The 14,344-nt window shown below is 45.0% G+C and overlaps 1 protein-coding gene across 13 annotated transcripts in view; it reads right to left on the bottom strand.

Annotated features, from left to right (window-relative positions):
* The window catches only part of ERC1 (ELKS/RAB6-interacting/CAST family member 1), a 272,710-nt gene that overhangs the window by 55,120 nt on the left and 203,246 nt on the right, over positions 1-14,344 (bottom strand). For all 13 annotated transcript variants that reach the window (XR_011256198.1, XR_011256200.1, XR_011256197.1 and 10 more), the window contains one exon: positions 9,184-9,328. Coding sequence is in view for 7 of the 13 variants with exons in the window: in XM_069585925.1 (XP_069442026.1) it covers positions 9,184-9,328 (145 nt within the window). In the remaining 6 variants the exon portion in view is untranslated. The remainder of the gene's footprint in view (positions 1-9,183; positions 9,329-14,344) is intronic.

Below are 14,344 nucleotides of genomic sequence, written 5' to 3'. Positions count from 1 at the left end.
AGCAAAGACAACTGTGGTTAAAGGCACGGGGGACTGAAAACCTTCTTGTTTCCAACAGACGGAGGCATTTGGGAGCAGCTGATTAGTGACCACAGCTGGGCTGTGAGGGGTCAGAAGAAGTCGGAAGGCCTGCCATGGAGCACCTCTCTTCCACCAGCAAGCCCTGGTTCATTTCCTCCCAGTCCCAGAACAGCCTGGGAACTCGGGCAGGGGTGTGGGGACTAGGAGATGGGGCCTGCATGTGTCCGAAGGTGACGCAACTCTTAGCTGCAGCTTCCAGGACATTCTGGGTCAGAACAGCCTATCCAGTTCACATCTCTGCAGCCACATCACCACGGGTACCTGTGTCTGTAACCAGGTTCATCTAATCACCCCAAACTCTATTTCGGTGGTAGTCACACTCCACTCGAGGACCAAAGTCACCCCTGGAATGCCTACATCTGTGCGTGTAAGTTTCATTTTCTTAAATCATGTAGAAAACAAAACCTACAGTTACAAAACACTGTTACAACAACACTAGCTTTTATAATTGCCCAAGTATTTACCTCTGTTGAGGTCTTTTATTTCTCCATGCCAGTTTCAGACTACTGTCTGGTGTCTTTTCATCTCACCTTGCAGGAAGCCCGTCAGCATTTCCTGTTGGGCAGATCTAATGGTCATGACCTCCTGCAGCTTTTGCCTAACTCAGAATGTCTTAATTTCTCCCTCATTTTTCAAGGATAGTTCTACTGGATATAGGATTCTTTTTTTTTTTTTTTTTTTAGCTCTTTGAATACATCAGTCTCCCCAGAGAAGTCTTCATCTTCTGGCTTTTAAAGATTCTGATGAGAAATCTGCTGAAAACCCTACTGAGGATCCCTTGTATGTGATGATTTCTCTCCTCATCTTTTGAAAGTCTGACTATAATGTGCCTCATTTTGAATTCACCTAACTTGGAATTTGCTGTCTTTCAGCAAATATGGGATGTTTTCACCATTATGTCTTCAGATATTCTCCCTGCCCCTTTCCGCCCTCTCCTCCTTCCCATGATGTGCATGCTGGTCCACATGCTGCTGCCCCAGGGGTCTCCAGGCTCTGTTCACTTTTCTTAAGTCATTTTTCTTTCCGTTCCTCAGCCCTGATAATTCCCATTATCCTATCCTCAAGTGCACAGATTCTTCTGCCTGCTCAAATTTGCCGTGAACCCCTCTAAGTGAATTTTTCATTTTGGCTAGTGTACTTTTCAGCTCCAGAATTTCTTTTTTGGTTTCTCTTTAGATTTTCTCTCTTTGCTATTTCCACTTTTGCACACACCATTTTCTTGACACACCCATTCCATTTCTCTGCTCATGTACATATATGATAGTAACAGTATTTTATTATCAGAGTTATTTGTGATGGTAATTTAGGGTTTTAAGCACATAACTTTTCAAATTTGGCTGCTTAAGAATCAGTCTATCTGATTTCAGATACTGAGTTCTCAATTAGACTTCTCTCTCATTCAGTCAACAATTTCTAAAATAATTGTTGAAATGAGAACATATCTTTTGATATAAGGTGGGGAAGAGATTTTGGCCTGTTGAGATTCTAAATTTTTCAGACTGAGCACAGTCCTGTATGCAAATTTTTCACTGTAACTTAGGAAAGAATTTACTAAAGTGCTATTTATCAGGAGACAGAATTACTGGGTTATTAATGATATAGCTAAATGCTACTGAGTGGCTCAGATGTAAAGAATCTGCCTGCAATGCCGGAGACTTGGGTTTGATCCCTGAGTCAAGAAGATTCCCCGGAGAAGGAAATGGCAACCCATTCCAGTATACTTGCCTGAAGAATTCCATTGACAGAGGAGCCTGGTGGGCTATAGTTCATGGGGTCGCAAAGAGTTGGACATGACTGAGTAACTAATACACACAAAGGATACTGAAATCTCTAACTGAAAGCCTGTGATGATGGCAACACATTTTGGTGTAGCAATCATCAATGCTGGCAGCGGAGTGACATGGTCTGTTCTGAATCCTAGCTCCATCGCTTACTAGCCATGTGACTCTGGGCAAACTTCTCGCTCTCTCAGCATCTCCTCTGTACAAAAAGGATAACTGTACTTCACAGGGTGGTTTCTGTGTAATTATATGACTTAATTTGTGTGAAGCACTCAAAACAAGCTTCAACTCAATAAAATTTGGATATTCGTACCTGTGAATGTTTTTTCAAGAAAGCCAGACAGTAGTACAGATAGTTTAATTTGGTCGTGTGGGCTGTCCATGGGAAGGGTACTCTGTGATGGTTAATGCTACAGTTTATCTACCATCACTCCTCTTGTTTCCTTGACTACAAGTATCACTTAATTCCATATTCACTCTTAATAAGTATTCACATTCTTTCAAAGAGACCAAAAGAGGCAGCAGGAACAGATTCTGTGGAGCATACTGATCTGATTCCTACCAAGAGAAGCTAAGTGGGAGAAAGGTGAATCACCCTGAACCTGTCTTCTTACTCACGCTTAATGAGATCCTCAGACCAAGGTCAAGGGGCTCAGGAAGCAGCTATAAATCATGCCACCTGACAGACAGCGAGGGGGCAGGAACGGGAGGGGCACGTGCAGAGGGGCAGGAAATCGAGGCTGATTTATTTGCATTGAGATGATTCAGGAGGGATCAGAAAGATTTATAAATTCCCTGCGGCATCACAGAAGGCGGCAGTCTGACAACAGGAACGGCGAGCAAGATGTGATGCTCGAAACAAGGGGAAGAGAGGGTCTTATCAAATTCTGTGAAGAGTCTGCCTACATCTGGAACTGATGACAAAAGAGACGGAACAGATGGAAGGAAGGAGCCTGGGAGGAATTCAGATTTCCCTGTGTCTCCCAGCCTCTGGATTCCACCGAACTCCAGGCAGGCAGAACTCATCAAAATGGGATCCATTTCTTTGTAGGATACGAAAAAGGTTTCAGGGGGATAGTGAGTAACCAGGATTTTTTTTTCAAACTTTAAAATGCAATATTTACTACTTTCATAAGATGAGCAAATGTCTATAGACAGTTTTAAACAATCCTTACATATGTGTTCCCTTATGCTTTACAACTGCTTCTTTTAAAACTGTCCCTAACATCAGCAGTTAGCAGATAAATACAGCTACAGGTAAATACACTGACTTGCCAAAAATTGGAAAATATAGACTCTAGACCTCAAAATCAATTTTATCTATCCATCCAACATTACAGATGAGGAAGAGAAGACCCAGAGAGGCTGAGTGAGGAAGTTTGTGACTTGATTCGTTAAGAAAACCAAAAGAATAAACTTGTGTCCAACACTTAGATATCAAGAGATTTATAAATGAAGGGGGTCAAAGAGTAGAGACTTCCAGTTATTAAATCCTGGGGCTGTGATGTTGAGCATGGTGATAATGGTAACAACACTGCACTGCGTATTTGAAAGCTGTTGAGAGTCAAGATCTTAAAAGTTTTTATCACATGAAAAAAAAAAGTGGTGATAGATGTACACTGACCACCATACATACATAGATACAATTATGTTGCACCCTGAAAACTAATATGATGCTGTGTGTTACAAAAGAGCTTCACATACGTGGATTCTTGGTGTGGGGGGAATGGGTGCTTGTGTATGCAAGACAGGGGGCTCACGTCTTGCACGGTCACAACGAGTTGGAGGTAGATGATCTTATTTGAAAAGCAGAAACACAGACACAGATGTAGAGAACAAACGTAGGGGCACCAAGAGGGGCAGTGGGGTGTGTGTGGGGGATGAATTTGGAGATTGGGATTGACACAAATACACTATTATACATAAAACAGAGAACCAATAACGAGAACCTACTATACAGCTCAGGGAACTCCACTCAGGCTCCTTGGTGACATGAATGGGAAGGAAATACAAAAAAGAGGAGATACGTGGATACACAAAGCTGATTCACTTTGCTGTACAGCAGAAACTAACACAGCGCTGTAGAGCAAATGTACTCCAATAAAAAATGAAACAAAGCGCCTGCCTCCCGGGACAGCTTTTGCCCAAGAGGGGACAAACATGTGAGTGAAAATAAGCAAAGGCTGGCTTTCCGAAAGGTAAGGAACTGATTCCATGGCTAGGAAATTCCAAACTACAAAGATGAGTCTTGAAGTGAAGATTAAAGCAGAGATTAAGCTGAGGAAGTAGGAGGCCATTCCAGCGGGGAGGACGGGGAACGGAAAACGCTTTGCATCCAGTTCCTTTCAAATAAATCTGGATGCTGTTGGCAGGAAACGTGGAGCTGATCCTAATGTTTGTGGTGGTTTAGGGGAAGAAGTATGTATACTGAAGACTTAATATGTAAGAATCTAGGACTGAACGGAGGCAGGATAATTAAAACGAGATGAGCACGTTTATCTGACCAAGTCAGTACAGGCAGTTGAGTCATGAAGCAGGGACTGATCAGTAACTGTCTATTCTGTCAACTTCTGGACACAGTATATCCTAACCAGACAGGTTCCACTCGCCACAGAAGGGATAAGGGCACACAGGACAGCTGGGAGCGTGGCTCGTGGACACAGCAGGTACAGGACGGAGCCAGGAGGCCAGGGCTGCACACAGAGGAGGCTCCTCTGGCCACGTCGGACACCGTGTCCTCCAAGGAATGACCGCCCTGGCCAAGCACCTGACTTTGGTGACACGTGGGGAGTGGACACACGGACGGTGCCAAGGCTGGCCTCATCATCACGGGGCGGCGCTGGGCAAGAGGGACACGTGTCCAGAGCGGCTGCTACAGCCCTCGAGCTACCTCTGCACTCGCTGCTTTCTTTCTTTCTTTGTCCACTGACATTGTGGCTTTAACTGTTTCTGTTCTTGTCATAGAAAGAAAAATCATTTCATTGTTCTCCCTTCAACATTAGAGGTCACTTAAAAAATTAATTAATTTTAATTGGAGGATAATTTCTTTACAATATTGTGGTGGTTTTCGCCATATATTGACGTGAATCACCCACACGAGCATGTGTGTCCCCCCATCCTGGATCTCCCTCCCACCGTCCTCCCCATCCCATCCCTCTGGGCTGTCCCAGAGCACCGACTTTGAGTGCCCTGCTTCACACATCGAACTCACACTGGTCATCTATTTCACATATGGTAATATACATGTTTAAAGCTATTCTCTCAAATCATTCCACCCTCCCCTTCTCCCACAGAGTCCAAAAGCTTGTTCATTACATCTGTGTCTCTTGCTGTCTTGCATATAGGGTTGTGGTTACCATCTTTCTAAATTCCATATATATGGCATTAATATACCATATTGGTGTTTCTCTTTCTGACTTACTTCACTCCGTATAATAGGCTCCAGTTTTGTCTATAGAGGTCACCTTTTTTAAAAAAAAAAAACACATTATTTATTAACTGTGTTGGGTCTTAGTTACAGCGCTCAGGCATAGCTGCCCCAGGGCATGTGGGATCTTAGTTCCCGAACCAGGGGTGGAACTTGTGTCCCCTGCACTGGAAGGGGGAGTCTAAACTACTGGACTGCAGGGAAGTCACTAGATGTCCCTTTTAAGCTAGTTTAACACTCAGATGAACGGGCTTTCCCAGCTGCTCCAGAGCTTGTGGCCAGGGCCCAACACTGGGGACAACAGAGCACTCAGCAGGTCGTGTCCCAGACAGAGCCCACTCAGGGGCACTGCTGTCCGCTAGGTCTTCCCTGGGCACACACCTCCTCTGGCCTGACACTGGTGTGTGAGTGATGCTGAGTCTGGCAGAAGGGATCTTGACGTCACGAGGAACAAACAGTCATGCACGAGGGCCCTGTGCTCAGAGAGTTCAGCCCCAAGTCCTGGTGTCTTTGGTCCTGAGGATGGGGGGTGAGTGAGGGAAGGGGCACGAGCACATGTACAGGGATCAGACCTGCTGATCTGACGAGGAGCAAGGTCCTGAACACAGAGGAAGAGGGAGACAGGCTGGTGAGGACACACCTGTCCGCCTCCACAGGCCCTCTTGGGGCGGAGGTGGCAGACCAGCAGGCTCTGCTGTGATGGCTCATCTGCTTTCTGAGGTTACTGCGGTCTTCCCTAGAGCTGAGCAGACACCTGGAATCACACAGCACGTGTTTCTCCAGGTCTCGGTGTTTCTGAGCCATGCCCCCCCGTCACATGTGTTCCTGTCCAGGGCTGAGCAGTGTCTCACGCAGGAAGACACGGCTATCTGCTGCTCAGTCACTGCTCAGGTGGCCAGCCCACAATGAACCTGATGCTGTAGGGCAGGTGGAAGTGGTCACTAGGATGAGGGGGTGGCGGTGGCCCCACTGAGGCAGGTTCTAACGTCCTGGCTGCTCTCTCCCCTCCCTGGATCACTTGCCTAAGGGGGAGCCGGCCCCACATACTGAGCCACCCCACAGAGGAGCCCAAATGCAGCAGGGCCCAGGGCCCTGGGAGTAACTCTGGGAGGGAGCCCTGTGGCCCCAGCCAGGAGCCAGGGTAACTGCAGGCCTGGCCAAGAGCGGGACTGCATGCTCACGGGGGTCCGAGTGAGAACGGCCAGCCTGGGCCGGTATCCTGGGCCTGCGTGGCGGCTGTCAGAGCCCTCAGCTCTGCCCGATGAAGCCACAAGTTGGGGGAGCACCGTGAAGCTGGCCCACGTGTCACAGCAGCTCTCTGGGACAGGTCACCTGGTAACCAGGCGGTGGGCACAACTTGGTAACGGATGGTTACTTAATGCATGACTCACTGAATTCAGATGCTTTTCCATGCTGGACCTATTGGAAATACTTGGGGCAACAGTAAAGTACCCCTTTTCCATTGAGAACTTAAGAGATCAGGGAAATTAAGCAGCCTTGTAATGCTCAACAAGTAAAACACACACAACATAACAGAAAACTAGAAAGGATGCTTACGGAAATAGCCGACTGAAGAGGACAGGGTCTCAAACTTCTGAAAGGACCCTGTGGGCAGCCGGCGGGGAGGGATACAAGGAAGGAGAGTGAAAACCACTGTGAAAAGACTGCAGGGACAGAAGGTGATGTTTGGCCTGGGACAGCAAACCAGAAAGCCAGAGACCCAAGCAAGCTTGGCCATCAGCTCGCTTTCCCTGGGGGAAGACACCTTTCTGCAGGACACACACCGGGACACTTCAGCTTACCACGTAGCTGTGTGGGATGCACTGCTCCTCTGGAGATCTTGGTTCTCTCGAGAGACACTAACTGATCTCCACTAGCTGTCCCCTGATGAATGGGGGCGGAGGTGCGGTGGGGGTGAATAACATATAGACATACAGATACAGGGCAGCTCACTTGAGTTTTCCGTGGCCATTGCAAAAGTACAGGCGTGTTATCTACCACCCCTCAGACTCCTCAGTCAGCTGAGCAGGCTCATTCATTTGAAATTCTTCCACTGAGTGTAACAGAAACTGATCATTTGTTCAGAAAATATGACATAAGGACCAATTAGAATTAATCATGGCTCTTAAAATGAGACAGAATGAGCAATGTGGGACTGAATGACAAAGTGATATTTTCTTTGCTCAGTTTTCTCGTGTACTATGAAAGAAGTCTTTTTTTTTTTTTTTCAGTCAAACTAGGTGATCTGAAAATGCTTATGTGGCAGAATTCTTCGAAATGCTGAATAACATAGGTGAACCTTCCACAAAGGGGAAGCTTTCCTGACCCTGCGTCACCAGCACCCAGAAGAGGGTGGAAGTTCACAGTGACTCTGTCTCTTAAAGGGATGATGGTTCAGGGGTCCCAGTGCTTAAGTGGGTATTGCCTACATAAATGTGAAAGTTGCTCAGTCGTGTCCAACTGGACTATACAGTCCATGGAATTCTCCAGACCAGAATACTGGAGTGGGTAGCCTTTCCCTTTTCCAGGGGATCTTTCCAACACAGGGATTGAACCCAGATCTCCCGCATTGCAGGCTGATTCTTTATCCCCTGAGCCACAGGTATTACCTACATAAGCTGCAAATCTTTTTGTTCATGAGCACTGGGTTGTTTTTGCTGGTCACCCTTCCATCTTGTAGAAGGGGACTTCTGGTGTTTTTTCTCAGCAAAATCAGTCACACAAATAAAGTCTATTTATAAGCAATTTTCATGTCTACAAACAGAGAAAATTTCCTTATTGTGTAAATATTGATTTCTGCTAGTTCAAATGTTAGATATTATGCTATCAGCTGATGACTGATCCTCTAGAAGCAGAAAAGAAGAAATTCCTTAACCTGAAAAGCTCTTTTCTACTCTGATCACTTCGGGCAGAAGGGCACTCATGGGCAGCCAAAGTGCACGGGGACAGTGACGGAGCAGCGGGGGAGGACGTGAGGTGGGGGTGGGCCCCGTGAGCGGCACAGGCCTGGCCACTAAGGCAGGCGCTGCGCAGATCCAGAGCACTCCGATTTCAGCAGTCAGCTCTCTCCTCACTTTCAAAGGGGAAAACGTTTCCCCCCCTTTTAAAGCTGTGGTAAAGTATACATAAAATTTATCATTTTAACCCTGTTTATAGTTATGTCTGTTAAGTGTATTTATACTGTTGTGCAACCATCATCAAAGAGGAGATTTCTAGCTTTTATTTTCACAAATGAAGGGGCTCACGCAAGTATTCACCATTAAATTTGGGGAAGGTTCTGGGTGGAATAAAAAACGGCAAAATGTTTCTCTCACTGACAGAGCTTACCCAGCCTTGAAGAACAGGGAATCAGTTAACTGAAAATATACTTAGTGCCTTCTACAGAGGGTGTCTGATGGGATGTAAAAAACAAACCTCACCAGTCGATAGTATGAGCACACCAGCTCCACTCCACTGCCGCCTGCCCTGACACGTGGTCTCTGGACCTGGAGGCACCTCTCAGGACTCTGACAGCCCCTGAAGATACCCTACAGCGCTTGCCAAGGCCACACAGCGGTCAGTGCTGTGGACCCCTGTGGCCTGGCCCAGAAAGACGTGGAGAAATAAACAAAAACCGCCAACAACCAAAAACACCTTTTTCAATTCAAGTGGGCAGAACTGCACTAATTTCCCAAAGCCACTGCAAAAGTTAAGAAACATTCTCTGAAGATGTGTGACACCTCCTCAACCAGTCCTCTTACCAAGAAGGCTCTGTGCTTCCTGGACGGAGCCAGAGGCTTGAAAGGCTGAGGTCTCTGCTGGGAAGACGAACTGGACATGGGTCAGACGTCTGACCTGCGTCCACAGCTGGCAAGGATGCGGGCAGCCCCCACCCCCTGCCCCCATCAGTCATACCTGCTGCTTCAGCTGCTGTACCAGCCGATCCTTCTCCCGTTTCAGGGCGGCCACTTCCTCCTGCGTCTTCTTCTTCGAGGATGACAGTTCCAGGAGAGCTATGTTGGCATCTTTTTCACTGATGGCGGCCAGAAGGGCTTCCTGCCTGCACGAGAAAGCACACGCCCAGACTTCAGCCCTCACAGCCATCCTCTCGGGTTACTACCACCATTACCCCATTTATGGCGGTTGAAGCTAGGTCTCAGAGTACACAGCGACCCAAATTCACAGCCGAACTTGGGGTCCAGGCAGGAATCCCATTCAGGTCCTCTCAACTCTAAATGTTTTTATCAGGTTGTTACACTGACATCTGAATAGCGAGTTCTTTAGATCCAGCTGTAGTTAAACTTGGAAAAGTAAACAAAGTTAATGACTTTTTTTTTTTAAGGTAAGAACTATCCTGTCATTTACACGTTTTACTGATTTGACTCATCCTTTTGATAAGTATTCTGTGGCTTCCAGAGAAACCAGGTACCACTGAAACACATTTTTATGTACGGAATGTATAACAAACGGCAAAGATTAGTAAACAGGATTTAGGAAACCAGCCAGTGGTTCCTGTGGCATCTATGGATCTCTTTATCTCATCAATACAAAGAAGTTTCCAGTCAGGGCTGTATTTTTCATACTGTTCATGGGATTCTCAAGGCAAGAACATTGAAGTGGTTTGCCATTTCCCAATTTCAAAATTGGGAAATGAGTATATCAAGGCTGTATTGAACTTCTGCGCAGAGTACATCATGTGAAATGCTGGGCTGGATGAATCAAAAGCTGGAATCAAGACTGCTGGGAAAAATACCAATAACCTCTGATACGCAGATGATACAACCCTTATGAAAAAAAGCAAAGAGGAACTGAAGAGTCTCTTGATGAAGGTGAAAGAAGAGAGTGAAAAAGCTGGCTTAAAAACTCAATATTCAAAAACTGAAGATCAAGGCATCTGGTCCCATCACTTCATGGCATATAGATGGGGAAACAATAGAAACAGTGACAGATTTTATGTTCTTGGGCTCCAAATATCACTGTAGATGGTGACTGCAGCCATGAAATTAAAAAGATGCTTGCTCCTTGGAAGGAAAGCTATGACAAATCTAGACAGCATATTAAAGAGCAAAGACATCACTTTGCCGACAGAAGTCTGTCTAGTCAAAACTATAGTTTTTATAGTAGTCAAGTATGGATGTGAGAGTTGGACCATAAGGAAGGCTAAGCGCCAAAGAATTGATGCTTTTGTGCTGTGGTGCTGGAGAAGACCCTTGGGAGTCCCTTGGACAGCAAGGAGATCAAACCAATCAATCCTAAAGGAAATCAACCCTGAACATTCATTGGAAGGACTGATGCTGAAGCACCAATACTTTGGTTACTTGATGCAAAGAGCCAACTCACTGAAAAAGACCATGTGCTGAGAAAGATTGAGGGCAGAAGAGGATATGACAGAGGATGACACGGTTGGATGGCATCATCGACTCCATGGACATGAGTTTGAGCAAATTCTGGGAGATAGTGAAGGACAGGGAAGCCCGGTATGCTGCAGTCCATGGGGTCGCAAAAAGTCAGATATGACTTAATGATTGAACAACAACAATTGGGCTTTATTTGGCAATGATCTGCACACTCTGAAACAACGATTTAAACTCTACTGATTCCATGTGGTTTAGCTAACAACTATTTTTGGTTCATATCCAGAAGGAAAAGAAGGTGGGATTTTAGGGATGGGGGTGGGATGTTGAACTAAGAAATTTACAAAATAATCAGAAGGAAGCTGGTGAACAATTAGTCTCATAGTCCAAATGCATTCCTCTGGAGCTCATCTTTTATGGAACAAGTCATCTGGAAGAAGACAGCTTTGATTTACAAGATCTATATAAGTGGCCTGAGCTTTTGACCCGAGGAAGTGCTGAATCTGAGAAGGCACTGCCCAAGTTTAACCTTGCTTCTGTCTCTTGTTAAGATAATTAGGCTTCAATAGCAGTCATATGGAAGAGTTTTAGTTTAGCCACAAACTGGAAGGCTCTCTTTTGAATGTTCTGACAAGGATATTCCGTATGTGGTTGGGGAAGTCTGGGGAACTCTGAACAAGCGGTGCTAACAAATGGAAGATGTAGGTCAGTTTACATCACGGAAATGAAGATTTGTTTAATGAGTCTTTGCTGTTGGAAGGGAAGATTCACTGACTCCAGGATAACTTTCCACTGTCCCCACTTTCTGTGACTCTAAGAAATGGCAGATGGCTTATCCCATGAAGCTCTAGTCGACACCAAAGGGATAACGACAGTCTAAATATATCCACTGACCACTTGAAAAAAATATGTTAAGTGGTGAAATGAGCTTAAAGGTGAAGGAGTTCAAGATGGTCTCGCTCTGCGGTTTCCTGCTGATTGCTGTCATCTGTTCCCTTTTGGGGAGCGTGGAGACTGACAAGCTGGAATGAGAAATGCACTTTTTCAAGAAGGGGGCTGCGTTTCTGTGCATCCAAGTCAGAATCACACATTTAGCAACAGGCAAGTAAGAGAAGATGAGTGAAAGAGAAATTATTCTGTCCAATTAGACCAAGTCATGAGAACACTTGCTGAATGCCAGACAAAAGGCCACAGGATCTGAGTTCCATTCTGTGCTTAAGGAAAGCAGCACGACAATATGAAATACTAATAAGCAGCCTATGTTGCTGAAGCATCTTGACTCTTATAAATGATATGCTTGGCCAGCTAATGTGGTAGAGTTAATCTCTGGGGTAAAATGTCTCATTCTCCTAATGGAATATAACAGATGACAACTCAGATTCTAAACTTTAAAATAAAGGATGTGGCATTGGCGTCTGGGCTATTGGAATGGTGCCTCCTTAATAAGATACATGTTTTGTAGACGTTTCCCTTTTTCTATACGACTCAAATAGAAATTTTATGTCATTGATGCTATTTACTTTTTATTGAGCGCTGATTATATAGCTCATTGATAATATGCTATCAACTGCACAGAATCAAATTTTCTCTCCCAATACCCAACGCTCTTACCCTCTAAAAATTCCCTAGCAGATTAATAGACCACTGTCCTTTCCATTTTAAAAGTACACTCTTGATATTGACTTCTTACATGTGTATGTGCCTGAAAAGGGCAATTCATGGTCAAGAGAATAAAAGGTTTTGATCACGTGTTATACATATGATGATGTTAACTTGGTCATGTCAGTATCTTTTGTGGGTTTATTAGTTCTTCTCTTGCTTTGGGAAGAGGACAGAGATAGTATCAGTCTATCTAAATTTTGGTAAATTTGCAAATGGACACCACAGGGGAGAACAGCTTCTTGAAAATAATTTAGGGGATGGGCACAAAAAGTAAAGCTGATCAACAGTAATTCATCTAACTTTTGGGGAATAAGAAAAAGTCTTGTTCCCTCAGTACAAGTGATAGTAAAGACAGTATCAGTAGGTAAACTTACATAGCTAAGCTTTACAGGGAGCATTCACGTGTCTAAATTAAAATTTTAAGAATACCCTGCATTTCAGAGGAATGGAATTTAGACTGAAAAAAAAAAAAAAAAGACAAACCGCAAAAAATTTTATTTTAGAAGTAGCCATCTATTCTTAATATAATTGCTTCTTTGAAAAACAAGCTACTTTCTGACAACAAAGTCACTTCCATTCATTGGAGAAAAATGCAAAGGTACAGAAAAGTATGAAGACGAAAAAAATAACTGAAACGGTTCCTTTCTAATCAGAGTTAATGACTTGTGATCTGAAAGTCAGCTATTCTACTCCTACTAAGGTTTATTTCAGAGAAAATGAGCCTTGGTGGGGACGGATAATTGGCCTCAGCAGCTTTGCTAACCGAAGACTCTCTATAGGAAAGAGCACTTGCTGGTGCTACAGAAAAGAGACACCTTCCGACTGCAGCCCTATAAGCTTCAGGAGTTAACACACAAAACAGAAAAGGGAACATACACAGGCCACAAGCCCAGAGAAAGGAGAGAGGAACCAAAGCGCTCTTCCACCCCAATGACGCCCCTTGTTCTGTTAGTGGCTTTTCCTCAGTTAAAAAACAAAAACTGAAAAATGCGCACACGAAATCCTTCAAGGTGATTAGTGACCCCCCACTGCACGACCCACAGGCCACCTGACCTGCATAATGAGGAGGCAGTAACAGAAATCCAACTTTAAGTCATTAGTCTGGTCACTCCATCCCTAGGGCTTTAACTACCCGAACAGTTGAACCTGTCCTTTGACCTGTGAACGCTAACAGAATCAAGATGTCTCAACAAGTTCAGCTGTGGCAACTCAGCTTCAAGAAATGGTAAGACCACTTCCTCTGTCCCCTCTCTTCCAGCAGATGTCAGAAGCAAAAGGCAAAAATCCACACAAGTGAGGCTCTAAATCCTCCGGCGATTCCTGAACCTTTGAGGATGACCCATGAGCCCTCTCTCACTAGTGAATGAGAGAAATAACCAATAATGACGGTGACTAGTAATTTAAGAGTCCTAGATAAGCCTGTGGGTATAACATAAATGCAAGACAGAAACGGAGTAAGAACGAAGGCACGTTAGAAGGGTTTATTTTTGCCTCTTCCAACTGGGTATTTCAAATGGCCTGATTACATCATCATGTTTCATAAATTCCATAATCCAGAAAACTCCTGGAGAGCGAGCAGATGAACCAACGACGAGATGGGGGCTCTGGATGGATCACTGTCAAAGATGTGCAGGCAGAGCCTAATCTATTCCAATGTTAAGATAAATCTGAAGTTCTGGTTCTCTCACAAAGGCCCCCTTTACTCAAATTTAACCAATTAACTATCCAGAGTGAAATCCCTCGCTCTTCATGTCACTTGGCTAGCAGGTCCCTCCAGCCTCCGTTGATGGAGGTCTCGGGGAGCATGGGGGAGACACCGCCTGCAACAGCGCAGTGAGTCTGGCTGTCGGTGGGCCCGTGAGGGCGAGCCTGGCTGGAGTGCCTGATCTTCCAAACTCTGGTTCCCGAGCGTCTTTTGTCCTCTCCAGCCGCCTTTACTAAGATACCAAGAACTACCTTTAATGTAAATGTCAACACCAAGTCACGTTTTCCAGCCATCATAACGAATCTTTCATTCAATGTTAACTGAATCATCACACTCTGAGGCCCACAGACTGCCT

The sequence above is a fragment of the Ovis canadensis genome, chromosome 3 (genome assembly GCF_042477335.2).
Source record: "Ovis canadensis isolate MfBH-ARS-UI-01 breed Bighorn chromosome 3, ARS-UI_OviCan_v2, whole genome shotgun sequence".
NCBI lineage: Eukaryota > Metazoa > Chordata > Mammalia > Artiodactyla > Bovidae > Ovis > Ovis canadensis.
Note: the sequence above shows the minus strand (reverse complement) of the source record. Positions and strands in the feature narration are given on the sequence as shown.